Source organism: Malurus melanocephalus, unplaced genomic scaffold (genome assembly GCF_030028575.1).
Source record: "Malurus melanocephalus ecotype Western Australia unplaced genomic scaffold, MMel_1.1 scaffold_28, whole genome shotgun sequence".
Lineage (NCBI taxonomy): Eukaryota > Metazoa > Chordata > Aves > Passeriformes > Maluridae > Malurus > Malurus melanocephalus.
Window position 1 is genome coordinate 1,465,896 of NW_026623260.1, and position 19,563 is coordinate 1,485,458.

Genomic DNA, 19,563 nt, shown 5'->3' on the forward strand with positions numbered 1-19,563 from the left:
GGACCAAAATAAAGTGTTGGTGTTGCTAAGGCCACAGAAGGSATCACCGCCAGAGCACAGGTAGGTRCTAACACCTCATCCCTTTTTGCTCAGATCACCAGGCAATTCATGAARAGACTGAAACAAAACTGTGCTTAGAGCTGGAGTTCCAGTCCTGCTCAAGGGTGCATCAGCACTCAGCAAATTAGTCCCTGTTAGGGGGAACACAGAGACATAAAAGGCAAATAACTCAGCCTGTGTTACCAGCAGTTCAGTGGTACAGCAGGAGCAGATCTCCCAAGCATTAACCRAAGACAATTTTGGCAGCAGTCAAAAATGCAACATTAAAACAGAGGGACGCTGAAAGGTCTTCGCTTATACTGTACAGGAACCAATTCTGTGACCTTCCAGAACTCGAAATGGACATCTTTGGTARAGAAACACTGGACATTTCATGGGAAAAGCAGGATGTTTTTCTGCAAGAATTGCTGGAAAGTTCTTGTGTCTTTTATGATAGGAGTATCATGRCTACTGTCAGAGCTGAAACCCAGCACTGTAACAAACGAGAGAGAGGACTGCCCTAAAGGCCTGCTCCAGGGTCTGCTCTCATTCTGCTCAAATCTACAGGCAAATTAAAACAAAGAGAAAATTGAGAATTAAGTCCCACAAGTACTATGAAGTGGATAAAAGCACTGGGTGTAGCTGCATTACTTGGGGTTTAATGAATGCTACCGTGGCACTATGTCTATAAACCACATTTCACTTTATTACCTGTGTAAAAAATTACTAATAAAGATATCAAAGTTGATGGCTGMGCAATTCTTTAGCCTTAAAAAACTTCCATTCCTTCTCTCTTTTCTTTCCCTCAACGTGGTAGTAACTAAAGYTTTAAACTGTTTCACATTAGTGACTAAAGTAATTACCAAGTAATGCCCTAGTCTGATAACGATATGCTTGGAATTTGATTTAGACTCCATCACTCTTTATCTAATCTCCAAAAGATCTGATGCTTCCAGGAGCCAGCTTGCAGTCATTGTAATAAATCCACAAACTTTGGCACAGAAGTTACAGGATCTCCAGGAAGAAGAYAGATTTAAAGTACATTGTGGGAAAAACCAGCTTGAAAGAAATGTTTCAATTTGGACCGTGCTTWTGACAAATTGTGGCAACAATTACTTTGTGGAAGGGCACGCAGAGGAATGTGTTACTTTGACATCATATCTTCTAGTAGTTAGTAGGGGTCATTGAAGGGGTAGTGGGGGTGTCCAGCATCTCTGGCAACCAGCTTTCCGTCCACCTGTGAAGAAAACAAGACAGAATCTAAAGTCAGAAAGGTAAAATCCATTCTTACTCTCAGTTTCAATTTCTCCATGGTTTAGATATTTAAATCTTTGTATTCCAAACATCTGGGAGTATATTTTTCAGCTTAAACAAGAGTTCCTCCCTCTACTCTTAAGTCCTCTTAACATTTCTTGAAAGAAAATACAGACTGCTGTAGCCTAGAGCAAGAGTCTTTCAAGCTGCAGAGACTTGAAGAATTAGATTAAGAATAGTTAAAAGCCTTTTGCCTTGTAGCTGTTATTGAGAAAATGTTGTAACATGCACACTTCAGAACACTTTACTGGAGCTGGAGCCTTTGTCCATGTTTCCAGGATAGAGAATTGCTGGGCTGCCAATTTTGGAGATGGATAAGATAAAACACATTGAGAGGCTTGTTCAGGGTCATATGCTGAAGCATTAATAGTGTCACTGAACTCCTTTTAGCAACATTKCCACAAAAGACCAGCTTATCCAGCAGTAAAATGGGAGCACTGAAATCAATATTCACAGATAATCACAGGCTCAGGATCGCCCATAACCAAACGTGGCCATGCAGAAGTCTCAGTTCCTACATCCCACCTTGAAGCATTCAGATACACAAGTCGCATTTCTAATTGCACCASGTCCATTGCAACACCCCCAACTTCCGAGATGCTGAGATAAAACCTCATCTGTAATGTTTGGGGAAGTCTGGCTTCAGCACTGGCCCAGAGCACACACCTCTCCAGGTGTTAAGCAAGCATTACTTATCTAAAACTTCTGTTAAACAACTATTGTCTGAGTAAAAGTTATGTCAGAGAAATCATTGACTTTTAACCATATAAATGTGATGTTAGAGATCAATCAAAATGGTATGGGTGCAGAGGAAATCACTGGGAYTTTCAAACCAAGTATTCACTAGCAAATGCCCCATTAGCTTTGAATAGAAAACCTGCATTTCAAAACGAATGGAATTCCTGGAAATGACCTGTTTAAATGAAATTAGTCACCTGGGGGCACTGCAGAGCACAGAACCAAGATGTTACGGTGTAACATTTGACTAATGCTACCATTAAAATAAAATAAACCTGAAATGAAGCTGTCAGCTAAAGGCAATCTGTAAGACTGTAGACAGAAGTGCCACAGTAGCTTCAGATTTCCTCAAGTTCTCTTGAGAGCCAACAGCCTCCTCATCTTCCTAGAATTCCTATTCYTCACTTTCTCCTCCCCAGTTCCATCCCCCTGCATATTTCTCCACACAGGCAAGCATTCTTGTTCACAGCAGGACAAGACAGCAGCTGCCAGAAGCAATGTTTCACATCACTGATTCCAGTCTACTCCAGGAATTTGAGACAAGGAGAGGGGGGATAMAATCACAGTGAACACACCTGCAGGTCAACAGTTAGCTAACTATCAAAAATAGATCATGAAGTGCTCACCACATTCCTCTCCTGGCTTGTCTGTCATTGAAGTTTCACCTAAGGATACTCCTTGGCCAATTATGTGTTTCCAAAAATTTGGATTTCAGAGTGGTGCAAGGTAATTTCCAACCTCTATCCAGATCATGAACACTCAGAAAGTATAAAGCAACTTTAATTGTCTATATACAATGTAACAGCCTCCCCTCAGGTTTTAAACAAAACACAAAGAGGAAGAGAGTGGCACAATCATAAGAATTTGTGGCTATAGATCAATGAAGTAAAGCAAGGAAGAACTGTCTCATCAGTTCAGTTGTGATAGGAGCTCTCATGTCACTGCCATATTGCACTTTGGAATCCAGACATTAAGTCAGATTCATAGAGGAGATAGGCATGAAAGGTTAGACAGGAATTTTAATTCACAGTCGATGGAAATTATTTCCAATAAGCCCAGAAGGGATGGGCAGGAGACAAAAGGTTCCACTAGAGATCTTAGAGCTATAGAGTCGTGATTTAACTCTCCTCATCTTGCTTCCTCCTGTCTTGTTATCTGACAATATGGCAATATCTTTGAAGCCCAGCTGCATCACACTCACCCTTTCTCAAGCTGGATGGGCTGCCACTTTGAACTGTATTTCATCTCTCCTTTGTGAATCCCTGTGATCTRATCAGGTCTCCCAGGTAATAAAAGCACAATGAATTATCCCTGGCTTATTCAAGCAGGCTACATTTTAATGTGTTTTGCAGTTTCATTAATAAAACAACTTTGTTTGCAGCATGAGTAGCAAAACACTTGAAAGAAACATATTGTCAGCAGCAGGTGTGCTTGTCACTACACCACTCACACAGATCAGCAGCTAAGCTTGTTGTCTGGTGTACTGACTCCTCATCCAGAAACACAGAGAGTTTTGGCTGCAGGGATGTGGGGGTTTATCTTTGTGCACACATACATAGTTAAAAGGATGGCCTTGAGGSTCATGTAAACATGACCAACAGTGAAAGCTGTAACATGTATCTACCCTTGATGAGGGTATGAGTATGAGACACATACTCACCACACATTCAGCTTCTCTTTTCTAACTCAGGTTGGTCACTGCTATACTCCCAAGTATTCAAAAAAACCCACAATGATAAATCCTGAGAAAAGCTTTCCCCAAGGAATTCATATAGCCAACCAGCCACTATTGAAGGATAATTTACAGGCAAAGTGCTGAAGAGGCCAGGCTATGCTTGACAGCTCCCAAATTTCCTGAGATTTACTGTATGGCAGAGAAGGGATGAAGCACTTCAGATTCATTATAGCACAACTACAGCAACTCACTACAGTTGCCATATCCTGGCCAGTGAGGCAGAGAATGGCAACAGCTCTCCCTTGCACAGTCAGAAGCAGACAAGAAGAGGTGAGAAACACTACAAAGACAGGAAACAACAAGGCACKGTCTTTTCTTTTGCAATGAGGGAAAAAGAACAAGTTTAGGTCACCCAATATAGTAAAAGAAAGACCAAGAGAACTTCAACACTTACAGTGTACTAGTTTCTCTAAAAACAAACTGGCATCTGCTAGCACACAAGGAAAGGGTTTGTGTGACATGGTAAATTACTGATGCTAAAAGATGCCACAGCAAATGGATTTGGAAAGAAAAATACAACACCTAATCCAAACTCCTGACTTTGGAGGAAGGTCATTACAACAGATTCTGAACGGGGGAAAGGCAGTGGAGGGGAGGGGAGAAATTCTCAGATATGACTTCCATAATGGATGTGGATAACCAGCAGCACCCTGAATCTTCACTGATCTTAGAGGTTTATGGTACAAAGTAGACAGTGACAGCTGGATCAAGGAATACTTCTGGAGGAATGCCATGGACTTTAGCCTGCTTGAACTTGAGAAGAACAAATCAACAGGGTCTGGTGAGGTTTGAAGTAAGATGGAACTCTGAATTAAAGACCCACAGATGACTCAGTAATGGGAACTCAAGAGAGGATCCCCCCTGTCCAAAATSAAAGACAAAAGTTTTCAATAAGTTGCCTTTTCTGTACCCAGCTTTTCATCTCAGATACCCTAAGAAAATGCAGAGTTCTTATGAGTAAGTAGTTCTGATGGGAACACTAAAAAAATCAAAAGTGTAAAAAAAGAGTGGTGGCCATATGCACATAATGAAAACTATTAGAAACACGAGAAATTTACCGTAATCATTGGTACGATGTAACGCCAGTTTTTGTTCAGGGCTCCAATGTGGCTCATCTCCTCTTCTGTCAGGCTGAAATCAAATACCTGAGAACAAAAGCCAGAGGCTTTWTTCAATAACCACAGGTTGCTATCAGTCTGTCGTCTGCTTTTAAATATGAAGTTGCAATTAAACTCTAAAGCAAAGGCTTAAAGTCTGAGTGTTCACACATCTGCCAGCTCTAAGTTTACACTGGTACTGCATAGTGCTCTGCCACCAAGATAGAAAACAGTGCAACTGTTCCTCACAGTAAGTGCTGCCTATTCAATAAATATTCTGTTTCCATATAGATCTAAACCTCAAGTGACTGTGGAATTTATGGGAATTTCTCGAGATTTCTAGCAGCACATGACACAGGAGAATTCTGATTACTGGAAGTAACAGTTACAAAAACAACTCCTAACTTAAAAACAAGTATGTAACCAGCCAATCCTTATGAAAAAAGATCCCAGAAGGTAATTCAGAAACATTCCTCAAGWTTATTTAAAATCAAGAGTTTTCAAATAATTTCCCAAATCTCACTTCAGGGCAGAAGTGAACCACACTTATTCCTTCTGCATCACTAGAATGGCAGTTTGCTGCAGAAATAGTCACCAGCCCTCCCTTGCAGGATAGAGTAACTATTACTCATAAGTAAGAATCACTGAGCATAATTAGAASATTCCCTATTTCAATAAATATATGTCTCAAAAAAATTTAAGTACAGATTTTTCATTTAGACCTCTACAAAGTACATTCTTTACCTWCTGATAACAAGACTGTGCATGTGAACATCTGCACATACTGAGTTGCTTAAAACCCATAGTTTGTTTTCAAAAAGATCTTTACCCTCCCTCCCCAACATGTGCATACATTGATGAACAAGTAYGAACCATGTGCCTCAGCTTGCTGCTCTGCAAATTGTAGGGCAGTATAGCAATTATATACATGAAAAGGGCATTGCTGAAACTCCTTTCCTCCATTTCAGCTTACCTGGAGATTCTGCTGAATGCGAGCAGGAGTGACACTCTTGGGAATGACAACCACTTTACGCTGCACTTGCCATCTGCAAGAGGAGGAGGGAAACTTGGTGTGTGCAGTCCAAGAATAATAAGTATTTATTTTGCTTGAGTAATRATCTGTGGCAGCAAAGATGCCACTTCTGTGAAATAAAAATCCCCAGAGGAGGCATGGCACAGCTGTATATTGTATTAGGGCCTGGTGTGTCCAAGCCCAAGCRAAACAGTAACCCCTGAGTTAATCAGAGAGGGGAAGATGAGCATSCCTTGGAGCAAGCATCCAGGTCTCATGTGTTTTAAGCTGAAAACCCAAGAAACAGTCAGAAAAACATACGTAGGTATTTAAAGCAACTTCTAACCKGACAACTCAGAAATTAGATGAAAACCCAGACCCCTGAAGAGYCTGTCTAGTGGCTTGAGCACAAAATCTTGAGCATGTTCAGCTGTCTGAGTAACTTTGCTATTGACTAAGACTCTGGTAGTGATACTGAAGGATACAAAGCCAGTTGAGAAAAATAAGGATAGAAATCCAACTTTACTTTACAAGGTGCTGATCACATTCTGGGGATCACTCAATCACCTTGTTTCCCAGTAGTAGCTGGCTATATAAAAACAAAACAACAAACAGCTCTTCAGTGCAAAGGAGGTAGGTTTTTCCTCAGCCCCTCTTCCTGGGTGCCCACCTGAGTGCAGCAGCAAGCATTAGAGACTTCAAGACATTGGCCACTCACAAATTCAGTTGACAGCTCTCTGACACGGTACATTGCTGCCTTAATTGTCCTACTGCTATTTGCCAGCAGAAAAGGTACTGTTCGAGACATGGGAACTGTACATGGAACTGTCCCAGACAGATCTGAACGGACCCTTCTGATCTAATCTACCTGCCCTAAGGCAGGACCAATTCTACCAGCTTTGTCAAACAAGCACCAAGTGGGGTTTGCTTTTCGCAGTCCTYGTGATTTTAACCCCTCCCCGATGTGGAAGAGCACACACTTTAAGTGGACTCCTTCTAGCTTGTATGTTTTGCTTTATTGAAAGTTGGGTCCCAAACCCCATCTCTCTCACAGTTGTTCTGTACCTGAGGATGATCTGTGCAGGTGACTTGCTGTATTTTTCTGCAATTTTTTTGACCCCAGGTTCCTCTAGAAGCACAGGCTCATCTGGGTGTTTCCACATGCGATCCGGAGAGCCAAGGGGACTGTAGGCAGTGACCACCAGTCCTCGTTTCTGGCAGTGAGCAATCAGCTCGTTCTGAGCTAGGTAAGGATGACATTCCACCTATTAAAATAACCCACAATGACTGACTACAGAACACATATCAACATAAAATGGAAGAAATGCAAAGTCAAGACCAGGAAAGCCAAATATATCACAGGAGCTCATTGCAGATTCCAGAAAACCTTATGAAGATAAGGTTTAAGTTAAGCTTAGTAACTCAAGTCACTACCAGGAGAAAGAAGTGTCTGGTAGGCTAAGTTTACAGGAAATAGAGAACAGATCACCTAAGCTTGATGCTGAACTTGCCCTCGGTACCAAACAGATCATCCCACAAGCAAGGAACTTCTCTGCAGTAGGAATTCAATACTCCCTCACAATCTTTCCTTACAGACTAAATTGTTCCTTACAGRGAAGATGAACTTTTCCACAATGTTCAACTAAGCAGACATAAATAAATGCTCACAGAATATGGATGTAGGCCTCCTTCCCAATAAATTAATCTACAGCCTCTGTGTGCATGCTCCTTCAGAGCTGGCTATATTCTTCCCTGAAAATATGAAGTTGCACCTGTTGTGCTAAACACATAACATTGGTTTGCAAATTCTTCACTCTTATGGACAAATAGGAAAGGTATTTGTCTCCTTTATTCATCTTACCTGGAGCACAGCTGGTTTCACAGTAGCCACTTTTAGTACATCATCTATCTGACGACTGTTGAAGTTTGACAGCCCAATGGCTTTCACAAGACCTTTTTCCACCAGTTTCTCCATAGCCTTCCAGGTATCCTTGTAATCAATGTAATCATAACGCATYGTGTTATCAGGATTCTTTGGGAAGAGATTGTCCCCTCGTCTACAGGATCAAAGGTGAAGTATAAGTACATATATCACTTTATATTATGTTAGTTCTTCACTAAAAATACCTTTCTCAAAGTATTCTTAAAAGTCTATACATAATCAAAAGGGCAGAGTACAATCAATCTGTCTGTTCAATTCCATTACATGACTCAACCTGTAAGCAGTCATTACACAAGACAATCTTTCCTATGTAAAGTTGTTATCCAGCACTTTGAAGTACTTACCTATACAGCAGCGACTACAGATAAACTACTGTACACACAGCCCGGCTCTTTGCACACTTTGATCCCAATAAAACAGCTGATTTYGGGAGCAGCAACTCAGAGGGTGGCTTTGAGTTGCTACCAAAGGGATCTGGTTTTAAGAGCTGAGTAGGGCAAACAGCATTCAAAGGACACTGGSCTTCCTACTCCCTCTGGATTCTGTAGATGTATCAGTACTCAATATAAGCACARATCCTCACAGAGGTCTTACATGTACATGTTGCTTATAGGTTGGTTGTGTTTCCTTCCAATTGTTCATACCAACACATTAAAAAACAAAACAAAAATAASTCAGGCAAATAGACACAGAGTACCTGGTTGTACCAGGCGACACCACCACAGCCAAAGTTTGGCTATGACCCCTGGTCACTGAGCAGTCCATGCTTGGAAGGGTACAAACAATCCCACTGGAAGAGCACTGCTCCATGATCACCACAGATTCTCATCTGCTAGGTTAGCATGTACAGACTCTTACCCTGCTCTAGCTAAGCAGTGAATGGTGTGAGAAATGGCAGTACTTGGGGACAAGGGGAGATGGTTCTTCATGTTACTGATAAATCTAGAATCAAAAATAACTCTGAAAGCTTTATGAGCTCCCAAGACTGAAGAGCGGCCTCCTATGTCAAGGGCACTGTATTAAATGAGAGCCATTTTCAAGACCTAGAGGCACTGTAATTTTTCTCTGAAAGTCTGTTTTAATTTCTGTGTAAATAACATTCTTTTTTAGTAAGATTCCAAATGCAACAGGCGTTATAGATAAGCATGCATTAAAACAGTTAAGTAGAAAATAATGGAAAACTGTACAATATACAGTTTTCAATGAGAAAAGAAATAAAACTGCTCTATAGACTATCAGTTTTGTCAACAGTGTCACATCATTTAAATTTAAATATTATTAGTATCTAAACATAAATCATTATTTGTGTTATGTGTCATTATCAAAGCAATGTTTGATGGAGTGTTTTTTTCAAGCAAATGAAAAGCAAACCTGTTGCACAACAGGGGGAATTTTTAACAGCTCTTCCTCTAGACCAGTTGTAGTTAAAAACACTTCCTCATTCTGTTATGCTGAGGAATATATTTATACTTTGAGCATCTTTTATCTTATCATTATGTTTGACACTTGTAAAATTCAGCTTATACGATTAGAAGTAGAAGAAACATTCTCTGATTTGCATAACAGAGGCTCCTTAAATTGACAGGGCTTGAGTAAAGACTCCATGCAAACATCTGGTCAGGAGATTTATTCCCCCTGCCTTTTTGCTGCTTGCAGTTGGTTGAGGGAACAACTGCTTCCACATCTATAAGGAAATAGAGTATGGAACTGTGCTTCTCATGGGATTGTAGGGTAAGTGCATTTAGCACTTAACTGGAAAACATTCTTGTCTCTTATTTCCTCAAATCGTGGAATTACTGCAATGAGTGTCATGTGAMGTCATTTCACTTCCTCCTCATACAGATACCACCACAATGCTGCATGTGGTTGTCCATTCCACAGTAAATAACAATAAATGAAAAATATTGTCTTTATGAAGCACTTCATTCACATTTTATGGATCAGTACAACCAAGGCACAAAGCAGTTTTGGGATCTCCTYGGGGTTATCATGTAGGCCAATGGCAGAGCCAAGAATAGCTGCCATACTTCCCCAAGGCCCAGATGAAGACACTAGACTATTTTAAACTTTGAACACCAAAAAAMCACCTTGCAGGCAGCATAAACAGGAAGAAATTCACAGCTCAGAAAGAAGGTCCTCAGGATATAACATGAGCCAGTTATGTAAAACCTGTGTTTCTGCATTCTGTGCCCTTTCCATCTAGAACTTACTCAAAGGCATGAGGCCAGTGCATGAGGTACAGGTCCAGGTAATCCAGTTTCATATCTCCAAGTGTTTTCCTTAGTGCTGGCTCTACATCTTCTGGGTGGTGTTTGGTATTCCAGAGCTTTGATGTTACAAACAGGTCCTCCCTTTTAATAACCTTTGAGAAAGRAAGGAAAGCATGATATTCTGGAGCAAGTTCAGAAGAAGAATTGCAATAATTCSCCAATTAGTTTTAAAACATAGAGAATAACTGAAGTTTTGTGGTTTGTTTTGTTTGTCTGTTTTGTTTTTTTTTTAAAGATAACATATGGAACCTATAAATTAAACCTTTCAAAAATATACTGGATGGAGAAAAGCCAGAGAAATACACACAATGGCAAGCCCTAAAGTATATCAAATACTTTAGCAATTTATTAGAACAATACTTTAGAAGTTCTGACAAACAAAACAATCCTTTCCATGTACACACTCTTCTAAACCTTCCAATTCAAGGGTTAAAGCCACTAAGTGTGATGTGGCCAAAAGAAAGACTACTCAACTTATTCATATGTAAATTTTAAAATTTCTGTTCAACAATGCACATATTCCAGCCCCAACCAGTTAACTTACTTTACTCATCAMGTGCTATAAACCAACCTCTTGTGGAAAGAGCATGGGAAAATAAACAGAAGATTCCCCAAACCTCTGCATTTGAGTTTCTAGGCTGTGGAAGGAACACACTAAGAATTGTGAGCCCTGTACCCTGTATTGGAAGGATAAGAACCAGAAATAAAACAATGGGGAATTGGTTATCTAGAAAGTATAAAACACAAAAAGGAGATCACACTGGACAAACTGGAGCAGAGAATTCCATTAGAAAGGATGCTTCTCACTGTCTTACATCTGACAAAATTTCACTCAAGTCTATATTTTAAAGAATTTGGAATGATTAATTCCTCAGTTTCTCTGTTCCAACCATTCAATTATTTCCATGTTTCACATAGGATGTTGTGCTTAAAAGGAACAGATTTTAAAATTATTTTTAAAATAGTTCAAATTCTAGTTCTAAGTTATCTAGTTAATATGAACTGAACAAAAGGCCTCTGCTTCCCTTTGTTAGGTACTATCTCTATTAGGGAGGAATCCCTGGGGCAAGCTGAAAACTGCCTCTCTCAAGCATATTACATAACAAAGAGACTKCCCTAAAGCCAAGCGCAGCAGCAAAGAAAGAACATAAAAACTTTCTTTCCATGGACTGTGAGGCTGTACAGGTAATCCTTTTGGCCCCTTTAGGGAATAAATTTAAGATTCCACCTCAGCTCATCCATAGGAATGCCTGTCACATTACTTTATACTTAGGCCTCAGACTCTCTGGTGCAGACTCTGGAGCCACAGTTATGAACCCTTCACATGCAATCACTGTTTAAAAAATTTCAAAATCACCACATTTACTCACTCATATTTTATCTATAACAAAAAAATGTACAGTTGATGTTTTATCAATAACAAAAGAATCAAATTTGCTGTGGCTACCCACCATTGCATGCTAGATTGGAAAGTCAGAGTAACTTTTCATATAAATCATAGCAAATATTTTACATTTTAACTACTGATTCTGGGAACCCCAAAATACTCAAACTGGGATACTTTGTGAGGGTAAAAGGGGCAGGAAGGGAAAAACAACAATAACAGAAGAGGCRTTTTCTGTAGCTCCCATCCAAATATCCCTGACAATCTTTTCTTCCCGTGACAGCCAGGAGAGTTTCAAGAGGAGAGAAAGCCCTCTTTCATGCCTCTCCCTGATAAATAGCAAACAGCTGGGGCAAACCAGCAGGAAAAGCCACAAATGTTAACKTCACAGGTCACAGCTGTAAGTTTTGGCACAGCACACAGCCAGCAGGGCAGCTCCTGKGTTTTTACCTTGTTGGGCCCAACACATTCCTGGAAGGCCTCYCCGATCTCGGCTTCGTTGCTGTAGGCAGCCGCGCAGTCGATGTGGCGATAGCCCACGCTGAGGGCGTGTTTCACTGCCTCCTTCACCTGCAACCAGAGACACACTGCCCTATACACGCACTGAAAAGGGACATGGCACTGGGGGAAAGTTAAAAAACTCTAAGAGACTCAGTGAGGAATGCCTCCCAAAAAAACACAGACCTGCATAAGGTCAGGAGATTCAAACAGGAGGATCCAGAGTCTCTGGTACTCTTTGGGAAGAAGAGCAACTGCTGGCAGACTCTCCAAGTGGAACAAGAAAATGGATCAAGCACACAGGACCAGTATGCAAGAATGCACCAGACAGAACAAATCCTCACTCGTAGCCATATGGTTGTCACACTTTTCTTACATATAAAAATGAGCTTTAAGAAGCAGTTTTCAAATCAGTCATAGCATAGGAAGACAAACTTTCTGACCTAAGTGACAAACGAATATCAGACAAACCTGAAATATATTTTCTCCTGCCCAGTAAGGTAAGAACCTGGCTTCTAACTCCAGAATCACCACAGTTTTGGTTTTGTTCAGCCACTCACACCTTAATTACCCACACAATGCTCTTTTATGGAACATCTTTCTTTCTTGTCTCATTCTTACTGATTGCACAATGAAAGTCATACTACTGGGACACTCCCGATGATGCTCACAACTTCACATTTTGCTTGCCACTTTGCTGACAATGAAGATGTTGCCAACTCACTCTCCACAAAYGCTAGACAGAGACTAATTTCTTTCAACTTAATCAAAGTACCAGCATTTTCAAATTTAAAGCTGACAAAATCAGTAATGCCAAGTAAAGATGTGTACAGTCCTGCTTTTAGATGTTAAAGAAAGGCAACAGGGAATMAAGTATGAGATCTCTCTCCTACTGGTGGATTTAATTTGTTTTTCTTGTCAAGAAGTGCAGTAAAAGCAGACACAGGATATTCTGAMTGCATTCTTTGGCATTTTGAGAGGAAAACTGGAATGTAGCTCCAGTTTCCCTTAGCCAGGGTGACAAAGCACTTYTATTACAGCAGTRAATGTTCCTTTCTCTAGCAGGATGGTACTTATAGTCCTTGTTTCACCTGACAAAGACATTTCTCARGTCACTAAAAAGTCAAGGGCAAGGTAATTCTGAAGTTACTTGAGATATAGTAAAGGTTTTTAAGACTCACTATCTATCCTCCAGAAAGTGAGAGTTGTGGAGAGGGACAGGAAAGGGAAAACAGCAATGTTCAAATGTCTGGAAYCCCCTATTTCCTTTAACAGATTAATGCTTCTTTTGAATCAAACAGGCACAAAGTTTACCATAAATTAAAGTAGGCACCACTCRCAGAAAACCAGAGATAAAGCACTCMAAACATGTCTCTGCAAAATGATCAACAAGAGGCTGTATTTTTTTTCAGCACACTTCSATAAATTTCTAGCACTGAAAAACTGAGACTGGTAATTTCAATAACGTTTGGATCTGAGAAAAAAATCTGTAGTTGTGTAAACTACTCTCAACTTACTAAGACATTTCAATGTGAACTGTTCCACGTGAAACAGAAAACAATCAAGAGGAAATGTGGGAAAAAAGGCATATTTGGAGGGGAAAATAATAACATATAGATGTAAGTTTAAGGAAAGTACTTGTTTAAAACAGAAGTTTTGTATTTTAAGATTAATTTCAGACAAGTATATACATTTCATGGTAGGGGACAGGAAAAAAAAAAGCCCCACAACAGAATCAGTTGAAGATTCATATATCTCTGGATATTTGGTGTTGTGAAGCAACAACAGCYAAAGGATCCTTTAAACTTTCCATTTATTCTTGAATTTAGTGAGTTCACTTTGGATTAGGCAAGTTGAGTCACACAGCTYGAGAGTGACTCACCAATACATCACCACAGAACTAAAAAGTTAGGTCTAACTAAAAGTGGATGTGAAAGGACTTTGAGATATCATCCAGTCTATCCTCATGGCCCACAGCAGGGCCAAGTAAATCCAGACCACTCCTACATACATTTGTCACAAGTCTTCTTGTGACAGTCTATTCCAATACTTCGAAATCTTTACACTCAAAGTCTTTTGGTTGACTCACAAAGTTGACCCTGATGCCMCATCTCATTCCTCCCAGACATGAAATCCACAACTTGTCCTTTGTGAAGGCTTTTTGCACATTTGCAAAGTGCCAGCACAGTTTCTCTCTAACCTCTCTTGAACACACAATTGTAGGTGCTTCCCCCTTTCATCACAACCCTAAAATAAAGGGGCTTGCCTCTTATCCTTCAAATGTTGAATTCAAGTCCCTTCCTTAACAGTAGTGAATTTTTTTTGTGCCCTTAACCAGGATTCTCTAGATCATCTAACAAACTTCAAGAACTTCTCCCCCAAAAGCTGCAATCCTGTCACAAGACACCCTGTCTGACTGGTTTTCTGAGGTGCACATTTCCTCTTCAGCTTTTCCCAAGTTTCACACAGAAATACAACTTCCTCAAGCCCTGTGTCTCCCTCTCCCATAGAACCAGCCTCTGCCACTGCAGGTTAGGCTGCTCATCAGGTGGGGTTCAATGCTCCAYGTTGAAAGCATGGCTCACTTGAGAGAAGAGAACAAAGCATTAAAGGATTAAAGATAATCCAGCTGCAATATCAAAAAGCCTGGCTGCTGATATTCTTGAAGCTCCTGTCTGAATGGATTTTCCTTTGAACTCATTCATGCTGCCAGCTCATAAACTTCTGTACTGTGCTCCTTTCCATTCAACAGCCTTCCATCATATTCCTATGGAAACATGCAAAACAAATTTCTCTTCTCTTYTTTACATTTGATCATGTAAAGCACAAAACATCCTACTATTCTACACAGTGTCAATCCTATAAAATCCTATAGTCTTTTGAAATGGGTTTAGATCCAATTATTTTCCCCCTGTTCTTAGTAACTAGGAAGCTAGGGCTGCAATGACACCYTTGTACTGGACTGCTAAGATCTGTCTACAAGGTCAGCTTGTTCACAATCAGGAACAGTAACAGCAGTAATAAAGAAATTACCCAAGCTTGGCAAGGGAAAGAATTACAATCTACAAAATATTTACTCGAAATAATTTAAAAGCCATCCATTTCCACACTTGCTTCTAATGCAGCCTTTGAACAAAAGAGCTTTTGATAAATAGCCTCTACTTGGAAAACAACTAGACTAAATTTAAACCATACTAATTCTTCTGCTTCTCTGGCTTTTTTGGTTCTGCTCTTTAATTCATAACACCAATTATTATCCCTGAACTAGATCACGCCCTTTTGAGGATAAATCATCTGGACACTTCCAAATTGCTGCTATGCCCCTGAATTTTCAAAAGTGATAAGCAGAAAWTTATTTATTCCATAGGAATAGCAGCAATTTCTGTAACTCTGGCCCTTTTCACTGCACTTCCTAGATTTTGCTTTCTACTTGTACATTCTACAAGTGAATCTTTGAAAACAGCAGATATTCCAAAGTGACTACCAATCACTTCCAAGGAAACCCAGAGAAGATGGCTGGATCCTGTGTGGGGTTCAGCTGCCAGTAGCACTACTGATTATGGCAAAATCCAACTGAATTAGGTATAAATTATGCACAAATAGATCTGTCCCGGTTCCTTTCTAAGGCCACACTTTTCTCACAACAATTAGTTCACAGAATAAACAACACATTCATATTTTGTTTATTTAGTTTCAGACATTTGCTTTAGACAAAGCACATTTAACTGCTTTGAGTGCACAGAAATTAATCCATTAAGTTTGTGCACGTTAATAAACTTAATTCAGCCGACAGTTGATGTTTTAAGTGGCAAAGCTGCACATTCACCCTTTTCCTCATTTAAGAGGTTGACTGAGCTTTCACACCAATTCAGCTTCCACATTAGTACAATTTCTGTTCCAAACTGATCCACTGTCCTGACAGCTGTTTGGATAGGAAAATGCTCAGTAAAATGGCTCTGAATAGATTTAATTTTCATAGCTTGTTTCCCATTTTTTCCTCTAGCTGGCACAAGAGAATAACATGTCTTGAGAAGGGTTTTAACTTTCCCTCTGAGTTGTGAGCACAATGTCATCCAACATACTCCAAAAACCATGAAGCTCAAACAAGAATAGCAGTGAAATAGCAATTTTCTGCACAGACATACAGTGGTGTGCATAATCCAGAGAGACTGTGGATGCCCCATCCCTGGAAATGTTTAAGGTCAGGGTGGATTGACCTCTCAGCAACCTGGTCTACGGAAGGGGGTTGGAACTACACTGTCTTTAGCATTTCTTCCAACCCAAACCATTCTGTGATTTCACAATTCTTTGAATACCAGCTAGGAATTTCACCAAGCAGTGGGCATTGCCTTTCACAGGAAGTACATACAATTTCTTCCCAAATCAGGTATCTTTTAACTAAATGAAAGAGAAAAGACAGACAAGGGCAAGAAGCATTACAATAGCAGGCACACCGCAGAGCATGCAAACATTCCCACAGACTGTTTGTAGTAACACTGTTTGTAGTAACACACAGAATTGTTTCCAAGAGTGGTGTTTGCCAATTCACTGMATTCACAAGCAGAATGAATGGCTTATGATACATGAGTCGTCTTATTCTACAGGCAGGCTGACCCAAGCAATTTCTTTGTTTTCCTGCTAACCATTGGCTGGCTGCTGGAACAGGACTTATTACAAGAACAACTTGAGYTCCTGTCTCCCAAAATAATGCATTCTCCTGAGTCATCAGACTAAGCCAGAGGGGTGTCTGGTCAGACTGGCAGCTTGAGGACTCACAGTGGAAGATCCTGGCACTATATTATAGCAATAGCATTCATTGGTGTCTTTCTGGGTTTAGGTCCCAGAGCACCACTGCCTGAGGGCAGGGTTAACAATTCTGAAGGGATCTYCCTTTGTGGAAGGATCTGCTGCCATAGTCATGCAAATTCACATATGCATACATTCCAATTCCACTCACTTCAGTGGACTCAAGACTAGAGCGCTCAAGCAAAGGATCCAGGCCTCAGATCTGGGATCTTCAAGACAAGGTGGACAAATCACACACTAGTTGAGAGCACCATATCCTATTGTCCCCTGCTTACTTGGCCACGGTCACTTTTCCAAGTTCCCAGTCCCACGAGAGGCATCTTCTGCCCAGTGTGGAGTGTAATGAAGTCGCATGTTGCAGACATTTTTGCCTAGAGAATAAAAAGAAAAAACAGTTTTGCAGAACTCTGTAAGTTGCAATAATTTGCGTTTTCTGCTCACAACAGCAAAGTTTTTTTATCAAAAAGGAAGGGCTTACAGTGTGTTCCAACATCCTCACAATCTATGTTTCTGCTCAAACAGTTTAAAAAAACTGCACTCAGGATAAGCTCCAAAGCTGGCCAGCTGATTTCAGCAGAAGCTGAGGAAGTTACTTCCCAAGTTCTGCCACATCCAAAATCATTAATGTTACTTGTTTAAGAAAAAACAACAACAAAAATAACCAAGAGTAGAAGCAYGCAATGTTGGTTGAATATCTGAATATGTAGGAGGAATAGATGCTTTCAAAGTAGAGCATTCGTACAGCCCTGTCCAAAAATAGTTCTGCYTTCTCAGTGTTCTTGTCATTTTCCTCAGATAATTAGGTCCCAGCTGATGGATGTGTTCACACAGAGTTTATACTTTCAACTTCTTGCTTAACTTCYCAAGCCAAACTTTTGTAGATTTAACAGTAGACAGCAAACAGCACACTTGTTTTTTAGAGAGACATACAAGAGCAGTTGGAGTGATCCTGACCTGAAGGCCACTGTCCACTCCTCCTGGACAAGGAGCTGAGGATCCCTGGAACAGTCAACCTCAGTAGGTTTAGGCTTGTCTTGAGCTGCACTTCATGCACAGCCTTGTGCTGTGGGCTGCACAAGCTGCAGGATAAGCTCAGCAGCAACCTGTGACAGGGGAGTCTGCAGGCAGCTCACACTTTGTACCTGCAATTATGCCACCTATGTGTCCTTCCTTTATCTAAAAAGGCAGAAAGTTCTCCTGCAAGCATCCTTTCTGTTTGACAGTAGAAGTGATGAATAGAGGTGTTTTCTCGTAAAAGAATACCTTGCAGTTCAAGTGACTAAAACAGGGTAACCCTGCAGACAGGGTCTGCACATTGTGCGAGGTCTGCTCAACGCTGCAGAACTTGGGGCTCCCAGAACCTGAAGGGATGCATGACTAYCACCACTGTCCTCATTCTTTATAGGGCTAGCTCTATAAACAGCATTTGAGATGATACTTTGAGTACCTTTCTTATCAGGATTGTAATGGGCCAGCACCCCCTGATGCAATGTAATAATTACACCAAACCAATAGCTCTGGATTTGCACTGAGCTAAGTCCAGATATTGGTGCTGAAGACAATCACTGGTGAAGCAAACTGTGGGTGTACATCTGTTTTATTGGGGTAGGAGGTCAGAGAAGGCAGAATGATGGTGCCAATAATATTCTCTTCTCTGAGCTTGCATAGCCATTTTGTAGCCAGCTACATGCAAATGTGCTAAATTTAGTTGCCTAAGTAAAGACATTTTCTTACATCATCCAACRAAACAACAAACTTCAGGCTTTATATTATAGGCACTTTGGCCTATAATACAAATAAGACAAAGACCATATGCTTTATGCAACCATGTTATGCAATCATCTTAAAGGTAAGAGTTCAGACCAGAAGACAAGGTACAGGTTTAATCAATAACTAGCATCAGCAAATTTTTAAGAACCATCTTGCTTCATCTAATATTGTATATTAACACTGCAGGGAAATCTGAACTACAACCTCTAGAAGAATGAACACATCAGAATGACAAACAGAATGGAAGAAAATATATTAATTAACACTTTCCACACAGACTCTTCCCTAAAGCAGGAGATTTGGAGAACCACATTTATAATGTTAGCCATAATTACTCAGTTCATTAAAAAGCTCGAAGCCTCTTCTTAGAAGCGCAGAGACTAAAACAAACATAAAAGCAAACTAATTCTGGACAAGTAAGATGTGGTTATGATGGTTAACATCACCAGCCTACACCCATATTCGCATAATAAATGTAGCTCAAAGTAAGTAATTCAAAGACAGTGTAAGGCTTAGAGGATGCATCAATAACAAGAACAAACTACACCCGTGCATCAAGCCATARCTACAACTCATTTTTAACCTAAAGCAAGAAGCCTTCCAGCAGTAAAACACCCATAGCTATACATCACATTAATATGTATAGATATGCAAATAGGCACGTAAGAGCAACACTTAAGTGGCTGCTACTGAAGCACCTTCTGCTGCACAGATCAGGGCAACCCCTCAGCGCTTTGGCTCCCCCAGAGGCGCGGAGCGCGCCCACTGCCCCTTATCGCGGCGGCGCAGGGCGGGCCCGCCCGGTGCGGGGGCCATGGGGGCGATAAGGCGGCCCCACAAACCCCACAGCCTCAGCCGCGCTCCCGCACTCACCGCTGGCACCGACCGCTCGCTGCTGCCGCTGCTTGTGCTGCCCGGCCCTTCCGCTTCCGCCGCAACCCGGGGCTGGGGCCCGCAA

The 19,563-nt window shown here is 40.7% G+C and overlaps 1 protein-coding gene across 3 annotated transcripts in view; it reads right to left on the reverse strand.

Annotated features, from left to right (window-relative positions):
* Positions 1-725: 725 nt before the first annotated feature.
* Positions 726-19,563, reverse strand: part of AKR1A1 (aldo-keto reductase family 1 member A1) — a 20,061-nt gene continuing 1,223 nt past the window's right edge. Inside the window, exons 1-9 of one of the 3 annotated variants that reach the window (XM_057390569.1) lie at positions 19,304-19,452; positions 17,111-17,206; positions 11,982-12,101; positions 10,088-10,239; positions 7,797-7,992; positions 7,001-7,200; positions 5,897-5,969; positions 4,885-4,971; positions 726-1,276 (exon numbers count right to left, since the gene is read on the reverse strand). In XM_057390569.1, the coding sequence (XP_057246552.1) occupies positions 1,211-1,276; positions 4,885-4,971; positions 5,897-5,969; positions 7,001-7,200; positions 7,797-7,992; positions 10,088-10,239; positions 11,982-12,101; positions 17,111-17,200 (984 nt within the window). In that variant the 5' untranslated portion in view covers positions 17,201-17,206; positions 19,304-19,452 and the 3' untranslated portion in view covers positions 726-1,210. Of the gene's footprint in view, positions 1,277-4,884; positions 4,972-5,896; positions 5,970-7,000; positions 7,201-7,796; positions 7,993-10,087; positions 10,240-11,981; positions 12,102-17,110; positions 17,207-17,789; positions 17,902-19,303; positions 19,453-19,563 lie in introns of those variants that run through there. The other 2 variants (XM_057390570.1, XM_057390571.1) reach the window with 2 other exon arrangements.